This window comes from Oncorhynchus nerka, linkage group LG15 (genome assembly GCF_034236695.1).
Source record: "Oncorhynchus nerka isolate Pitt River linkage group LG15, Oner_Uvic_2.0, whole genome shotgun sequence".
NCBI classification, from domain to species: Eukaryota; Metazoa; Chordata; class Actinopteri; order Salmoniformes; family Salmonidae; genus Oncorhynchus; species Oncorhynchus nerka.
In genome coordinates this window covers 46,250,479-46,269,041 of record NC_088410.1, presented here as the reverse complement: position 1 = coordinate 46,269,041, position 18,563 = coordinate 46,250,479, and the positions used below count along the sequence as shown (strand labels likewise).

At 42.5% G+C, this 18,563-nt stretch overlaps 1 protein-coding gene across 3 annotated transcripts in view; it reads right to left on the bottom strand.

Moving 5' to 3' along the window:
* The window catches only part of LOC115142795 (vitamin D3 receptor B), a 75,647-nt gene extending 57,826 nt beyond the window's left edge, over positions 1-17,821 (bottom strand). For 2 of the 3 annotated variants that reach the window (XM_029682538.2, XM_029682540.2), the window contains exons 1-2: positions 17,210-17,821; positions 16,877-16,959 (exon numbers count right to left, since the gene is read on the bottom strand). In XM_029682538.2, the coding sequence (XP_029538398.1) occupies positions 16,877-16,943 (67 nt within the window). In that variant the 5' untranslated portion in view covers positions 16,944-16,959; positions 17,210-17,821. The remainder of the gene's footprint in view (positions 1-16,876; positions 16,960-17,209) is intronic. The other variant, XM_029682539.2, reaches the window with a different exon arrangement.
* Positions 17,822-18,563: the final 742 nt, after the last annotated feature.

The window sequence follows — 18,563 nt, the reverse complement described above, 5'->3', positions numbered from 1 at the left end:
GAAGGTAGGAAACAACATCTTACACCCAGCTGATCCTCAACACTGGGGCCCCACAAGGGTGCATTCTCAGCCCTCTCCTGTACTCCCTGTTCACCCATGACTACGTGGCCAAGCACGCCTCCAACTCAATCATCAAGTTTGCAGACGACACTACAGTGGTAGTCTTGATTACCAACAACAACGAGACAGCTTACAGGGAGGAGGTGAGAGCCCTCAGAGTGTGGTGTCAGGAAAATAATCTCTCACTCAACGTCAACAATACAAAGGAGAGGATCGTGGACTTCAAGAAACAACAGAGGGAGCACCCCCCTATCCACATCGACGGGACAGCAGTGGAGAATGTGGAAAGTTTTAAATTCCTCGGCGTACACATCATGGACAAACTGAAATGGTCCACCGACACAGCCAGCATGGTGAAGAAGGCACAACAGTGCGAGCCTCAGGAGGCTGAAGAAATTTGTCTTGTCACCTAGAACCCTCACAAACTTTTACAGATGCACAATCGAGAGCATCCTGTCGGGCTGTATCACCTCCTGGTTAAGGCAACTGCACCACCCTCAACCACAAGGCTCTCCAGAGGGTAGTGCGGTCTGCCCAACGCATCACCGGGGGAAAACTACCTGCCCTCCAGGACACCTACAGCATCCGATGTCAAAGGAATGCCAAAAAGATCATCAAGGACAACAACAACCCGAGCCACTGTCTGTTCACCCCGCTATCATCCAGAAGGCAGTACAGGTGTATCAAAGATGAGATCGAGAGACTGAAAAACAGCTTCTATCTCAAAGCCATCAGACTGTTAAACAGCCATCACTAACATAGACAGTCGGCTGCCAACATACAGACTCAAATCACTGGCCAATTTTATAAATTGATTTAATAATGGTATCACTAGTCACTTTACATAATGCCACTTTAATAATGTTTACATATCCTACATTACTCATCTCATTTGTATTTACTGTATTCTATACCATCTACTGCATCTTGCCTATGCCGCACAGCCATCGCACATCCATATATTTATATGTACCTATTCTGATTCCATCCACTTACATTGCTTGTATAAGGTAGTCGTTGTGAATTTGTTAGATTACTTGTTAGATATCACTGCGCGGTCGGAACTAGAAGCACAAGCATTTAGCTACGCTCGCATTAACATCTGCTAACCACATGTATGTGACCAATACAATTTGAACTATCCCTTTAAAACTAATGCAATCCCTTTAAAATGGTGTACTAATATAATATAAGCTTGGTGTGGGATGAATGCACACGAAGACATTCGATGAAAGGGTACAGGTACATGCACTCCCACAATTCCATCCAACTCAACACAGTCAATAAATCAGGAGTACATGGTTAGAATTTTGTACCGAGGGTGTATACATTTCCACACTTTGTTGCGGTATGCTGTATCTCCTATCTTCTACCCACAGTCAGTTGGCACTGTTACAAGCTCTTATTGCAAAGAGGACAGAGGTGCAGTTGTGGTACGTCCACAAACTGACCTTGGCAGTGTTGCAACCCTCACAAAATACCTCCTTTCCTTGCTTCCTTTTTGTTACTGACCATATAATAGTGGACAGGTAGGGAAACTAACCATTGGTTTCACCTATCCAGTTGTTTCAGGCTTGTGGTGAGGCAGAAAAGGAGACAAGGAAACAGGGGGCCATGCAAAAAGTTTGGAACTCGACTTCCATGAACGCCAATAGAGGCCGGGCATCCCACCAACCTGATTAGGTGGTGATGTTAGAAACCTAGCATTACGGCTAAGTAAAGGGTGATTATGGAATACCGTAATAGAGGGAGGGGAAGAAGGTTAGGAGGGGGGAAGGAGGATGCAGACGGGATTTTCTAAAAGTGATCATTTGCCTTAACTGCGCACAGACACGCAGGAAAGTGGAAGAAAAAAAAAACGTCTCGGCATCATGCCTCAAGAATGTCAGCAATGAGCTTACAGACCACATCCCTGACACACAAGAGTCGGAGCCGGAATCACATCCAGACCTATAACAAAGCTGGAAAAATGAGAGGGGACGGAACATCGGTGGAGCGAGAGAGAAGGGGGCCTTCTCCAAAACGACAGAGCCCAATGAGCGGCTCCCTACCGCATCACATGACGCAATCCTAGAAATGGCTTGGAAATCACTCCCGACTGCCAAGATTTTCCCAAAAGGAAAAAAAAGAGAGAGAGAGGAGAAAACACAAGGCGATGTGTTTTACTGCATACCTCTGGCTGGGTCACTACGAGTACAGAACAGACATAAAACAAATCAGACCTGGAATGACCCTCGCCATAGAGAGAGAGAGAAAGAGGGATAGAGAGAGAAAGAGGGATAGAGAGAGAAAGAGGGATAGAGAGCGAGAGCGAGATAGAGAGAGGGGGGAGGTAGCGAGTGAGAGAGGGGGATAGAGAGGGAGAGAGAGAGCAAGAGAGAGAGCGAGAGAGAGCGAGAGAGAGAGCGAGAGAGAGAGCGAGAGCAAGAGAGAGAGCGAGAGAGAGAGCCAGAGAGAGAGAGAGAGAGAGGGATAGAGAGCGAGATAGAGAGAGAGGAGGGGGAGGTAGAGAGTGAGAGAGGGGGATAGAGGGAGAGAGAGAGCAAGAGTGAGAGTGTGAGAGAGAGAGAGGAGAGAGAGAGAGAGAGAGCAAGAGGGAGAGAGAGCGAGAGGGAACTAACTGGCCTATATGGAAATACACTGGCCATACACTCCACATCCACACACAGCGAGATCAACTCAAATCTGCAGAGAGGAGGAGGGAGGGAGAAACGAGCAACTTTACGAGGCGAAGAAAAGTGGGGGGAGGAGGGGGAGAAAGGGAGAGAAAGAAAGAGTCAGAAACACAGGCAAACAGAGCAAAAAATAAGAAAGGGATATAGAAAAACAGGGAGAGAAGTGTCAGAAGAGATAGGAAATGCAGTAATGAAACCCTTAAAAGACGGTGATCGACTGATGGAAAAAAAAAGAGAGCGAAAAGAACAATAGACAGAGAGACAATGGGAGAGAGAGAGAGAGAGAACGTGGAACAACAGAATAGGCCCCGATAGACAGGAGTGAGTAACTGACAGAGCAGACTAGTCCAGTCCTGTCATTCCATTTGCCCTTCTCTCTCTCCCGCTTTCTTTCCCTCCGTCTTACTCCCTGCCTCGTGTTCTATTTTCTTCCCTGCATTCACAGAGAAGCATGCAGCGGCAGCACATGACGAGGTGACCTGTGCCCCACAGGATGGGCTGGACTGGGGGGGGTAACCATGTTCTGTGACCAATCCCCATGGTCTCCACACAGAACACACACACACACACACACACCCCTCTCCAGGCCCCATTGCGAGGGGAGAGAGGCAGTAGCGGCCTGCCCTTTCGCTGGGCCCCTCGCTAGACTCTGGAGAGGGGAGAGAGGACGAGGCAGGGAGAGGCCCGCTTGGACACAAACAGACGAAACACACACAGACAGGCAGCCCCGTCTCTGCAGAGCTCGGCAGCAATTGAGTGCTCTCGCTCTCTCGCAAACACACACACACACAGTCACACACTCTGAACTAGCAAGGACAGGAACGGATAGACAACAGACATGTGGGTGATGTGGGTGCATAAGCACTTTAGCTCTGGTCCCAGTTACATAACCTCAACCCAAAAAGCACAAACCTCGGCGACGTGTACTATGCCCAAAGTCAATCGTCAAGTCATTCCAATTCCAGGAAATAATGCCATGCTGACTTTGTATCATCAGTATGGGTGGATAGTAAAGCATTCTATTTCCACACTACTAACTCATAGTAAATCATACCAACTCACTCATACTAACTAAATCATACTAACTCTTAAAGGTCATGAACAGTCAAAATCATGTTTTTTATTCAATTTGATGATATTTGAAGGAAAACAGATCAAAAAATGACTGTTGCTTATACATTGATAAAGTTACATTTTAGAGTTACTGGTCGCCTCCCCCATGTCTAACACTTGGATTATTTATTAAGGTGACAAGGTGGCATGACCTTAACTCTCATTTTAACACACCAATTGTAACATGATATTCTTTTACTTCATTTAAATATGTACCGCCTTCTAACCAACATCGGAGAAAGAGTGGTTTATATAGCTACAGTGCCTTCAGAAAGTATTTATACACAGGCTTTTTACAATTTTGTTACAAAAGTATTGATAATGAAATACAGAATTTACATAAGTATCCACACCCCTCAGTCAACACATGTTAGAATCACCTTTGACAGTGATATTTCTGGGTAAGTCTCAGAGCTTTGCACACCTGGATTGTACAATATTTGTACATCATTCTTTTCAGAAATTCTTCAAGCTCTGTCAAAGTTGATTGTTAATCGCTAGACAGTCATTTTCAAGTTTTGCCATAGATTTTCAAGCCGACTATAGTCAAAACTAGAACTACGCCACTCAGGAACATTCTATGTCGTCTTGGTAAGCAACACCAGTCTATATTTTCCTGCTGAAAGGTGAATTTGTCTCCCAGTGTCTGTTGGAAAGCAAACTGAACCAGGTTTTCCTCTAGGATTTTTCCTGTGCTTAGCTCTATTCCATTTATTTTTATCCTAAAAAACTCCCTAGTCCTTGACGATGACAAGCATACACATAACATGAGGCAACCACTATCGTGCTTGAAAATATGAGGAGAGGTGCTCAATGATGTGTTGTGTTGGATTTGCCACAAACATAACACTTTGTATTCAGGACAAAGTTCATGCCACATTTTTTTGCAGTTTTCCTTCAGTGCCTTATTACAAACATAATACATGTTTTGGAATATTTTTCATTGTGTACAGGCTTCCTTCTTTTCACTCTGTCAATTAGGTTAGTATTGTTGAGTAACTACAATGTTGTTGATCCATCCTCAGTTTTCTCCTATCACAGCCATTAAACTCTGTAACCGTTTTAATGTCACAATTGGCCTCATAGTGAAATGCCTGAGTGGTTTCCTTCCTCTCTGGCAACTGAGTTAGGAAGGACGCCTGTAACTTTGTAGTGACTGGGTGTATTGATACACCAACCAAAGTGGAGTTCATAATTTTGCCATGCTCAAAAGATGTTCAATGTCTGCTTTTTACCCATCTACCAATAGGTACCTTTCTTTGCTAGGCATTGGGAAATCTCCCTGGTGTTTGTGGTTGAATCTGTGTTTGAAATTCACTGCTCGGCCAATGAACTTAACAGATAATTGTATGTGTGTGTGTGTTATTTTTTAATTAATTTGTCAAAATTTCTAAAAACATAATTCCACTTTGACATTATGGGCTACTGTGTGTAGCAGGCCTGTAACACAAAATCTCAATTCAATCCATTTTAAATTCCAACTGTAACACAACAACATTTAGAAAAAGTCAAAGGGTGTGAATACTTGCTGAAGGCTCTGTAGATAGCTCTTCTACTGGTGCCAAAATTTGACTGGAGGGTGTCAGAAAATATATTTGACAGTTTACCATAATCATCTATGGCAAAGTCAACACATCCGTCAGTGCTGCTGTGAACCACATCACAAGAGACATGCCAAGATGTATAAAGATGTATAAAGATGTATAAAAAAAACATATCATTGTGCAATTTTAATGTTGTTTGAGTTTCTTTGTGTATCCCCACATTTGCTCGAGATGATTTTACTGCAACCCTGCTCACTGCATACAAGTTGCTTGACATGGGCGTTTCAAAGAGCTGTTTGTTAATTAAGGCGAGCTAAGCTCCCCGCCCAATCAGCCTGTCTTTTCAAGAGAAAAAAGTGCTTTTCAGAATATCTTTTCAGGACCTTTAACAACTCACTCATACCAACTCTGCCATACCAACTCCCTCCTACTAACTTATAGTAACTCATACAGGAACCAAACAAAGCCCACTGGGTTTCTCCTTTGCTCACGTTCCCAAGAAGTCGTATTATTCGACATGACTACTGCCTGCCTATACTTAAAACAGTAAAAAATTATATGTGACGCATCGAGCGTAAGAACCAGCAATCACTGGAAGTTTCAACTTGGACCCAACACTAAAGGGCTATTTATACCCTACGGTGCGTAGCGCAGTGTCACAATGTCGTTTTTTGACACAAAAGGGGTGGCTCTTTGTAGTGCGCTCCGACATTATATGTACTCTCTCGATTGTAACGCGCCGTATCATTCCTTGAGTAGTCATGCAGTGTAAGCAATGAAGTTCGCTTGGTTCCTTGATCTGATCTAGAGGCAATGCATCAAAGTAACCTATTTTGCATTGATAAGTAAATATACTCTCAGCGGCTGTTCAAATAACAAACCAAACAACATTGTAGCCTTATTAGAATCTCCACCAAAATGTATTTTGTTTGGAAGTAATAACTATTGATTCCAGGCTATTGGTTAAAACAGCTGTGAGATATGTGCTTTTTCTCTGTCCAAAACATGATGACAGTCAATTTGAAGCTGACATTTGAAGCAGCATATCAAAATTGGGATAATATTGAAGGTTACACTGGCCAGTATAAGAATATTTGCGAGGGCATATTATTTCATTATAAATCTAATTATTTCACATGGCGATGTGGGAAGCTAATCAACTTCAAAATCGCATTATTAGAATCTCTCCAAAAATGTGTTTTGTTTAGAAGTGACTATTGATTATTGATTCCAGGCTACTATTGATTCCAGGCTACTGGTAAAAACAGCTGTGAGATATTTGTTTAGAAGTGATAACGTTATTCTAGGCCATTTGGAAACGTAAAAAAATATAGACGCGCTTTTTTTGCCTGTGAATAAAAATTAAGACATTGTATTTTAAACTGATATGGGAACGAATACACTGAAGCAGCATATCAAATTGGGAACATGTTTTCAGGTAAACGAGCAAGTATAAGAATATTTGCCAGGGCATAATATTTAATTATAAATCTAATTATTTCACATGGCGATGTGGGAAGCGAAAAGGCTAGCTAGCTTGAAGTGTTTAGCCAACTTGCTAGCAAGGGAAGACAAGTGACTCTTCTTTTACTTTAACAACAAATGAGAAGACAACAAGAAAGCCTCTGTCGCCCCCTTGTGAATGTTGCTATTTGGGAGTCTGGATTGGCGCGGTATCTTGTTAACCCCCAAAAAATCTAACTCCCCCAGCGCACGCATGCACATAGGTTTACGCACGTTGAAACCTTAACAGGTGGAACTTAACACTCATTTTTTTTTTTTTAAATTGTACCTTTATTTAACTAGGCAAGTCAGTTAAGAACAAATTCTTATTTTCAATGACAGCCTAGGAACAGTGGGTTAACTGCCTGTTCAGGGGCAGAACAACAGAACAGAACAACAGATTTGTACCTTGTCAGCTCGGGGATTTGAACTTGCAACCTTTCGGTTACTAGTCCAATGCTCTAACCACTAGGCTACCCTGCCACTCCCAAAAACAACTTCAAATGAGCCCTATATACACCTATATGGCACACACTCACACAAAAGCCCATCTTGTGGTGCCTAGTAAAGACCAGCTCTATAGGAGGCCTATACTGTTACATGTGGGAGAGGAGGAAGCAACCAATTAGTGGTCACGGCAGAGGTGGGGTGGGTATGACGACTGTACTGCTGTCGCAGAGTGGACAAAAAGCTAATGGACTATACCAACACGACTGATTGGCCCTCGTACACAACCTGCCATTGTTGTAGCAGTGACTGGCCGGAGCTGAACATGAGCCTACATTACAATGCCCTCGGCTACTGTTCTAGGTTCAGCTCTTGTTGTGCAGCTCCTAGCGGGATAAGAGTTTGGAGTAATGCGGGAGGGCTGTTCCAAAGTCAGTTGTTAAGGGCACAAAGTAATCACTGTGTGTCAGTGAAGCTTGGTCTGAAATGAAAACAACCCCCTACGCCTCTGTTGTTTCAGATCGGAAGGAACTGGATAGGTGTAAGAAGAGGTAAGCAATAGGGGGGGGGAGCTCCACTGAGACCATTGAAAAAGACTAGGTGGAACCGTCACCATCACATTGCTGACTTACACTTATCCGCTCAGTCAGATATGAAATCACCGAAGAAGTGGGGGCTAGGGGAAGTGAATACGAGTTTGTTTTCTTTCAACCGAGAAGGACTTCTGCTTTCTTTAGATCGTATCACGTGTATCCAAGTTCTCCAAATCTCTCGACCCAGTGGTGGAAAAATACGTCTCTTTTGCAACTTGTGGATCAAATCTTTACAGCCCACAACAATGAATATGTTCTTGGCATCTTTTTAGTTTTATCCAAAGCTTTTGACACAGTTGATCATGAAATATTACTTTCTAAATTGCATTATTACGGTTTTCATGAATATACATATAAAATCGGCAGTGGTGAAAAAAGTACCCAATTGTCATACTTGAGTAAAAGAAAAGATATCTTAATAGAAAATTACTCAAGTAAAAGTCACCTAGTAAAATTCTACTTGATTAAAAGTCTAAGAGTATTTGGTTTAAAATATACTTAAGTATCAAAAGTAAAAGTGTAAATAAATTCAAATCCCTTATATTAAGCAAACCAGATTTTTCAGATTTTTTCGTTTTCTTGTTTTTTTTTAATGGATAGGCAGGGGTACACTCCAATACTCAGACATAATTTACAAACGAAGCATGTTTGTTTAGTGACTCCGCCAGATCGGAGGCAGTAGGGATGACCAGAGATGTTCTGTTGATAAGTGCGTGAATTGGACAATTGTCCTGCCTTTATTGAGTAAAAGTAGTTAAAAATATGAACATTAAAGTACGGATAACCCCCCAAAAATGACTTAAGTAGTATTTCAAAGTATTTTTACACCACTGACTAGACCAGTGGTTCTCAAACTTGGGCCTGGGGACCCAAATGGGGGCACATTTTAGTTTTTGCCTTAACACTACAGAGCTGGTTCAAATCATCAACTTATCATCAAGCTTTGGTGATTTGAATCAGCTGTGTAGTGTTAAGGCAAAAACAGAAATGTGCAGGACCAGGTTTGAGAACCACTGGTCTAGACTCTAGAGGTGAACGCGCTGTACGTCAATTTCTACGGGCCTCTAAACATGTCCCCTTGGCTAACTTGACTTCACCATTTCTCTCATCGTCCCCTCTTTGGCAGAGGAAGTGTGATTGAGCAAGGGAGTGTGTTGGGGAGAAATTTGGCACCCCGACCAGGTTCAGATAATCTTATTACACGGTCCTGTACATAGCAACCAGGAACTGCACGTTCCACAACAAGAGGGACTTAATTAGGGGTGCTGCAGTGTACACTGCAACTTATCAGTACATTGTCATCTGCTTATAAATGCTCTCGAGTCCCATCTGAGGTGATGGCAGCCGGTGGCAGGAGAACCGTAACATTAAGACAATAGCTCTTTATTGTCCCTAAGAAGGAAATTGTCTTGGACACACAGTACTGCTGTAGGCTATAAAACATAAACACTACACATTACAAACTTGACAAATACATAGTACAGGCCTACATTGCATTGCCCTGTCATATACATCATACAGATCTATCCTTAGTGGGTTACATAGTTCTTTTGTCCGCGGTAGGCCTATCCCTGGAATGACGCCACTATAATATTGTGTGTCAAGAAAACAAAGGGGGAGTTACACTTCACATTACAGTGCTCTTATGACTCTTATGTATTAATGTTCATAGTAAGTGTCCTCGAGTATCCTCAAGTACAGACTATTGTCATGACTTATTGTACTTACACTGTACGTAGGATTAGGATATGGGTTAAGGGTAGGGCTATAGTCTACAATTGTAAAACAGTAGAACACTGTGATATTTACACAGGAATAAGAACACTGTGGTGTAAAGTGTTAATTAAACAACACGGCTATTCTTTTTTTTTTTGCCCCTTTTTCTGCCCAATTTCGTGGTATCCAATTGCTAGTAGTTACTGTCTTGTCTCATCGCAACAACTCCCGTACGGGCTCGGGAGAGACGAAGGTCGAGAGCCATGCGACCTCCGAAACACAACCCAACCAAGCCGCACTGCTTCTTAACACAGGGCGCATACAACCTGGAAGCCAGCCGCACCAATGTGTCGGAGGAAACACCGTACACCTAGCGACCTGGTCAGCGCGCACTGCGTCCGGCACGCCACAGGAGTCGCTAGTGCGCGACTAGACAAGGATATCCCAACCAGCCAAACCCTCCCTAACCCGGACGACGCTGGGGCAATTGTGCGTGGCCCCATGGACCCCCCGGTCACGGCCGGCTGCGACAGAGCCTGGGCTCGAACCCAGAGTCTCTGGTGGCACAGCTAGGTGCGCCACCCGGGAGGCCACTGCGCCACCCGGGAGGCCCACAACAAGGCTATTCTAATGTAATTGAATGGTTTATTGGTTGAAACCTTTTCAATTCTTCAATCATCTAGGCCTGAGTAAAGATCTATCAGAGGCCGTATGAGAGGAATAACGTACCAATAACACAGAGAGCACTGATATCAATTCACAATTCTTAATAGCTCGAGGACTATCAAATGAACATTTTTGTTGGATTCATTAGAGCCAACCAAAGCATGATTCCTACAACAACATGACCAGTTGCCCCAGGTCACTTATGACTAATCAATGACATTTAACTCAGCATTGTGAGTAGCACTTAGAGAGGCAGTGTTTTGAATTCTCATCATTCCAAATAGTGAAATCTCATATGGAATCACTCATCAACACCTTCAGCTACAAAGGCTGCGAGGTAAAACAAAGGACACTCCCCAGTTCTAAATGGAAACCGGGTCATGTTCAGTAGGAGCAAATGGTAGACAAAATGTTGAAGCAGAGAAGGGGCTGCATGTGAACGTGTCTAACAAGAGCACTGATTTGTTTTCTGTTTGACATTGTGTCCTACACGCTTAGAAAAAAAGGGCTGTGAAAAGGTTCTTAGGCTGTCCCCATGGGAAAACCCTTTTTGGTTCCCAGTAGAACCCTTTTTTGTTTCGGGTAGAACCCTTTTGGGTTCCATGTAGAACCCTCTGTGGAAAGGGTTCTACATGGAACCAAAAAGGATTCTTCAAAGGGTTCTCCTTTTTTCCCAAAAGATGAACATAACTATTGACTAAAATAAGAATGTGAGGTAGCATAAGTTTACTTGCACGCAGAAAGTAAGGCGGTACCGTCCATTACAGCACCCCGGCAAAATAAAATAGTGGAGGTACGCCGTACCGTTAAAACATGATCCATTCACAATAATTAAAACCAAATGCCCCCCAAAAATGTCACTATTACACCACTATGTATCCTTAACGCATGTCAGAGGCATGAAAAATGAGCGAATTGACTCGAAAACAGGTGGTAGCCTATAGCCCACGCTCCAAAATGTGATGTGGTTCGATGAGAACATTGACATTTTGCCAAAGTAGAGATTAGTAGCCGAGACGCGCACTGACAGCAGTGGACACATCAATTCTGGCCTAATGACAATTGCCAAATGTCATTACACTTATTTTTATTTTGTGTAACAGATGTCTCTTTCAATTCACCACTGTTTGGAGGATGGAAATATATTGCGAGTTGATTAATGTGCGCGGGTAGCCTAGTAAAGGAAACCTTTGAAGTGATTGTTTGACAAGCGCGTGCACACATAGGTGGTCACACACCGGGAAAAATGTATTCTACTTTCATGTCACCTACTTCCATGATAGCTCACAGAACAGGCCCAACACTCACTACCAAGTTCCAAACGCCCTCCGGAAGCAACATCAGCACAAGAACTGTTCGTCGGGAGCTTCATGAAATGGATTACTTTGGCCAAGCAGCCACACACTGGTGTAGTGTACAGCTCGCCACCATTGGACTCTGGGTCAAGGGAAATCGTTCTCTGGAGTGATGAATCACGCTTCACCATCTGGCAGTCCGATGGGTGAATCTGGGTTTGGCTGATGCCAGGAGAACGCTACATGCCCAAATGCATGTTGCCAACTGTAAAGTTTGATGGAAGAGGAATAATGGTCTGGAGCGGTTTTCATTGGTTCGGACTAGACCCCCTTCCAGTGAAGGGAAATCTTAACACTACAGCATACAATGACATTCTAGGCGATTCTGTGCTTCCAACTTTGTGGCAACAGTTTGGGGAAGGCCCTTTTCTGTTTCAGCATGACAATGCCCCCGTGCAAAAAGCGAGGTCCATACAGAAATGGTTTGTCGAGATCAGAGTAGAAGAACTTGACTGGCCTGCACAGAGCCCTGACCTCAACCCCATCGAAAACCTTTGGGATGAATTGGAACGCCGACTGTTAGCCAGGCCTAATCGCCCGACCTCACTAATGCTCTTGTGGCTGAATGGAAGCAAGTCACCACAGCATTGTTCCAGTGGAAAGCCTTCCCAAAAGAGTGGAGGCTTAATGCCCATGATTGTGGAATGAGATGTTCGAGCAGGTGTGCACCTACTTTTGGTCATGTACTGTATATTTGATTTAACCTACGTATTGAACCCATTAAGACGAAAAGTTAATGTGAGACATCACAAGAGGCCTATTTTCATCCTTTTATGGTCTAGTAGCAGAAGCCTAAAATGTCATTCCTGTTATGTAAAATAGTAGTGGTCTGTCACATTTGGGGCAAGGGTGTCTGCAATTCACTCAAGCTTTTAATAAGCCTATCGGTCACACTTTCTTTGAATAGTCCGGATTATCCAAATAACAGATGGTCACACTATTAAACTATCTGTTGATAAGCAACTGCTTGCTAAGGTTACGGTTAGGTTTAGAATAAGGGTTAGAGTAGGGGATAAAGTTAGGGTTAAGTTTAGGGTTAGTAGATAGTTAGTTGAAATGTTATTCGATGGTCTGTAGAGATAAAATACCAGGAAAATATTCAACCATAGTCGGTAGAGTAGGGATTATCAACTAGATTCAGCCGCAGAATAATTTTTCTTGAGCGGATGGTTACGGGGCCAGAACATTAATTAACAATAATTTGTAGACTGCAAAAAGAAGGCCAAACAAATATATTTGATTAAAGTGTAATAATTTCAAACCTTGCTTCCATTTGTATTCGACCACATCTCTATTATGCCTGGGAATACTTTGGAACAAATTTCCAAAATGTATGTTTGAAAAAATTATAGTGAAGACATCAAAACTATGAAATAATGCATATGGAATCATGTAGTAACCACCAAAGTGAAGACAGCTTTGCACACTCCTGGCATTCTCTCAACCAGCTTCAAGAGGAATGCTTTTCCAACGGTCTTGAAGGAGTTCCCACACTTGTTGAGCACTTGTTAGCTACTTTTCCTTCACTCTGCGGTCCAATTCATCCCAAACCATCTCAATTGGGTTGTGGTCGGGTGATTTTGTAGACCAGGTCATCTGGTGCAGCACTCCATCACTGTCCTTCTTGGTCAAATAGCCCTTACACAGCCTAGAGGTGTGTTGGGTCATTGTCCTGTTGAAAAACAAATTATAGTCCCACTAAGCGCAAACCAGATGGGATGGCGTATCGCTGCAGAATGCTGTGGTAGCCATGCTAGTTAAGTGAGTCTTGAATTCTAAATAAATCACTGACAGTGTCACCAGCAAAGCACCCCCACACCATCACACCTCATCCTCCATGCTTCACGGTGGGAACCACACCTGCGGAGATCATCCATTCACCTACTCTGCATCTCACAAAGACGATTGGAACCAAAAATCTCAAATTTGGACTCATCAGACCCAAGCACAGATTTCCACCGGTCTAATGTACATTGCTTGAGTTTCTTGGCCCTAGCAAGTCTCTTCTTCTTATTGGTGTCATTTAGTAGTGGTTTCTTTGCAGCAATTTGGCATGAAAGTCTTGATTCTCGCAGTCTCCTCTGAACAGTTGATGTTGAGATGTGTCTGTTACTTGAACTCTATGAAGCATTTATTTGAACTGCAATTTCTGAGGCTGGTAACTCTAATGAACTTATCCTCTGCAGCAGAGGTAACTCTGGGTTCTTCCTTTCCTGTGGCGGTCCTCATGAGAGCCAGTTTCATCATAGCGCTTGATGGTTTTTGCGACGGCACTTGAAGAAAGTTTGAAAGTTCTTGACATTTTCCAGATTGACTGACCTTCATGTCTTAAAGTAATGATGGTTTGCTGATTTGAGCTGTTCTTGCTATAATATGGACTTTGGTGGTCCATATTATGGTCTTTTACCAAATAGGGCTATCTTCTGTATACCACCTCTACCTTGTCACAACACAACTGATTGGCTCAAACGCATTAAGGAAAGAAATTGAGTAAAACACTTTCTAGAAATCAAAAGTAATCTTATGGGTAGTTTGTGCACGCCTCCATGTTTGTTTTTTGCATCAACCAAATATAATAAGCAGAGACAAGATGAGTTTGGTCTTTTCGCAGTATGCATGTTGAAGGGGGTGTGTTGTCTACGATCATTCACTTCCCTTCATTCACTTCCGGAAGTTTACCCGAAAGAGGAGTGAACCATTCCTTCACCTCATTATAACATCTTTGGTCTGACAGACATTTACGTGACACCCAAAATGCATTGTATGATGTCAACAAACATGGCGCGACACATAGCTGGCAAATAGCATTAGCTCATTATATTCAGTACAACCTTCAAAAAGGTATTTTACACCCATCATAGGTGTCCATTACAATCTATGCAATAATCAGAATGCATTATTCGTCACCGGTACTTGAAAACATGTGAATAAAACTGTTAATACATTATGCTCCATACATACATACTTCATGCTACAGTAACAATGACAGCATGATATGCAGAAAATAAGGCACTTACTTTGATAGGAACGCACACATGTCCAAAGTCATTATTTGTATGGAAAACAACAATGGAGGCATTGGGTAAGGGCTCTCCTCGAAGAGGGAAGTTTGTCCGGCTCAGTAAAGCCTCAAACATAAATTGTCAGCAACACCGAAATGGGCTACTTCCATGTGAATTAACGAGGCGGAACACACCTCAATTCAAACTTTTGTTAGAAAATAAAACTTGTTGAAAAAATTATTTGAAATTGACAAGTTGAAACATAGATAATTAGCAGGCAGCGCATGTTAACTGCCCTGTTGTGTAACAATCACATTTTGGAACAACGAGTGCATTCTGACATCACGTGCATAAAACAACTCACGCTGGGCGACTGTTAGAGATATTTGTAACTCGCGTATGAAAAGGTTAATTGAAATGCATTCCAGGTGACAAACTCATGCAGCTGTTTGACAGAATGCCAAGAGTGTACAAAGCAGTCATCAAGGCAAAGGGTGGCTACTTTGAAGAATCTCAAATACAAAATATATTTTGATTTGTTTAACACTTTTTTGGTTATTACATGATTCCATATGTGTAATTTCATAGTTGTGAAGTCTTCGCTATTATTTTACAATGTAGAAAATTGTCAAAACAAAGGAAAACCCTGGAATGATTATGTGTGTCCAAACTTTTAACATATATATATATATATATACACTCAGAAAAAAAAGAAATGTCCCTTTTTCAGGACCCTGTCGTTCAAAGATCATTTGTAAAAATCAAAATAACTTAGCAGATCTTCATTGTAAAGGGTTTAAACACTGTTTCCCATACTTCAATGAACCATAAACAATGAACGAACATGCACCTGTGGAACAGTCGTTAAGACACTAACAGCTTACAGAGTAGGCAATTAAGGTCACAGTGATGAAAACTTAGGACACAAAAGAGGCCTTTCTACTGACTCTGAAAAACACCAAAAGAAAGATGCCCAGGGTCCCTGCTCATCTGCGTGAACGTGCCTGTGGGACAGGTACAGGATGGCAACAACAACTGCCCGAGTTACGCCAGGATTGCACAATCCCTCCGTCAGTGCTCAGACTGTCCTCAATAGGCTGAGAGAGGCTGGACTGAGGGCTTGTAGGCCTGTTGTAAGGCAGGTCCTCACCAAACATCACCGGCAACAACATCCCTTATGGGCACAAACCCACCGTCGCTGGACCAGACAGGACTGGCAAAAAGTGCTCTTCACTGATGAGTCGCGGATTTGTCTCACCAGGGATTATGGTCGGTTTCGTGTTCATCGTCGAAGGAATGGAGGGTCCGTCATGGTCTGGGGCGGTGTGTCACAGTATGATCGTACTGAGCTTGTTGTCATTGCAGACAATCTCAACACTGTGCATTACAGGGAAGACATCCTCTCCCCTCATGTGGTACCCTTCCTGCAGGCTCATCCTGACATGACCCTCCAGCATGACAATGCCACCAGCCATACTGCTCGTTCTGTGCGTAATTTCCTGAAAGACAGGAAAGTCAGTGTTCTGCCATGGCCAGCGAAGAGCCGGATCTCAATTCCATTGAGCACGTCTGGGACCTGTTGGATTGGATGGTGAGGGCTAGGGCCATTTCCCCCAGAAATGTCTGGGAACTTGCAGGTGCCTTGGTGGAAGAGAAGTGGTAACATCTAAAAGCAAGAACTGGCAAATCTGGTGCAGTCCATGAGGAGATGCACTGCAGTACTTAATGCAGCTGGTGGCCACACCAGATACTGACTGCTACTTTTGACCCCCCCCGCTTTGTTCAGGGACACATTGAATTTCTGTTAGTCACATGCCTGTGGAACTTGTTCAGTTTATGTCTGTTGTTGAATCTTATGTTCATACAAATATTTACACATGATAAGTTTGCTGAAAATAAATGCAGTTGACAACAAGATTACTTTCTTTTTTTTTGCTGAGATATATATATATATATATATATATTTATTACAATTGCTTGGAAAAATGGGAGGGCAAAATCCAGTCTGCTGGTTGGAGAATCCTGCTGTAGAGCATCTATAGATGGACTATCCAAATAAAGTCTATAATAAAGGCTATTATTTACAAATTGTGACAGATAATACATATTTGGAAATATCCAGTTGAGATTAAATGCATGCATTTTATACAGATGTAGATTGGCTATGAATGCAAGTATTTAAAACAGATCAAATTAATTTACCTGGGATTTTGGCATGCCCTTTTTTGTAGATGGGAGATAAGGACTTGGAAACTCTCTTCTTAACCATAAAGATATCTTTAATCCTGAAAAATAAGAAATATGCTTAATCAATTCTGACCTTGTTTCAAACAGTTTGGTTGTTTGAATAATAGTCTTATAATATATTCCCTTTAAAGAAAAGCATGACAATTATTTGAGCAACATGCGTGCAATGGTTTGATTGTAAAGATTATTTTGGTCAACTGACAGCCTTGTAACGCTGCGTTTGTTTTGAGCTCGAGCCGCAGAATAGTTTCAGCTTTCACATTCCTTCTCTGGATGCGAGTTTCATACCTGCGTACAACTTTTTCCAAGACCAAATTGCCCTTAATCCGTTTTATCGTCGTCAATCTCTTGAAAATAAAATCATTCCCATGTTGACTTGTGGTATGAGATACTGTGTAATAACTGCGTTATACAAATATCCGCATGTGACCGACTCGAAACGTCCAAACTATCACGCCCAAGGAAGGTTCTAAATGTTGGCTGGTGAGCTGATACTGATAGCTAGCGTGGCTAGATGGCTGGTTAACCCTAAATTGGTGTATCAAGTTCAGGCGATATATCAACTATATTCAGACCGAACGCGACTGCAATTAACGAATACGGCTAGTAATACTGGTTACGATGTTTACCTTGTTCGCTCTACAAACGGCGAATTCTATAGAATAGCTATGATAGACGAGAAATCCCCTGGCCAGACCCTAAATAGATGGCCATTACTTTTTGGTATGCCCCGCCCCCGGACTTCGACAAAATGGGATATTTTCTCCAAGCCTCTCCAATAACCAATCAAAGGTGTAATCTGCGTGTATCCCGTGTATCCCGTGTTTTGGTTGGTGACGGTTTACACCAGCCCTGCTTTGCTTGGTCAGATCCAATGCTCGTAACGTGTGTGAGCGACTCCCCTTCCCCCAAACACAGGGGTGTGTCATGACGTCAGAGGTAACGAAGAGGTAAACAACTTTGACCGCGTGAGGTTTAAAGCAACATTGTTTCTTCGCAGGCACTGATACAGTGCTTCAATAACACTGTAACAATATGACAATAGATGCGCTGAAAAGAAAAGTATAGTATTATATACCACAAGTATGTGCAGCGCACTCTCCTTTGTTATGTGGCCACACAGGTGGCAGCATTGCAATAAAATGTGGAGTTGCAGAGAGGCTCTGAATTAAACATTGCAGCGACATATTCACCGATATTCTCATAGTCTCAGAGTTCATATTATTACTATTATTTTAATTTTAGGATTGTGCGTATGCGGAAGCGCGTGTGTGAGAGAGACAGGGAGAAATAAAAGAACAGAGAGATAGAGGGGTGTGTCTGCGGTGTGCTGCAGATGGCGTGTCAGCTGCCTAACGTTGCATAAACGTGCTTTGTTGCTATGTTTGTTATGCAATGTACTTGTGGAACAAACTATAGAGTACCATGATCCTCCCTTCCTCTCCTTTTAGACACAGACCGGGATACCCACTGAAGAATGGTAAGTGGTGACATTAAGTGGTGATATATTGGTGATATTGATAGTTTACATAGGTGGTTTCAGTTCGGTTCACATGTTTTTGCATGATTTATTAAAGGATTAGTGCATATTGTATGTTGTGTCAGTGACATACACGTTGTGTTGGAATTCATGCCATGGTGT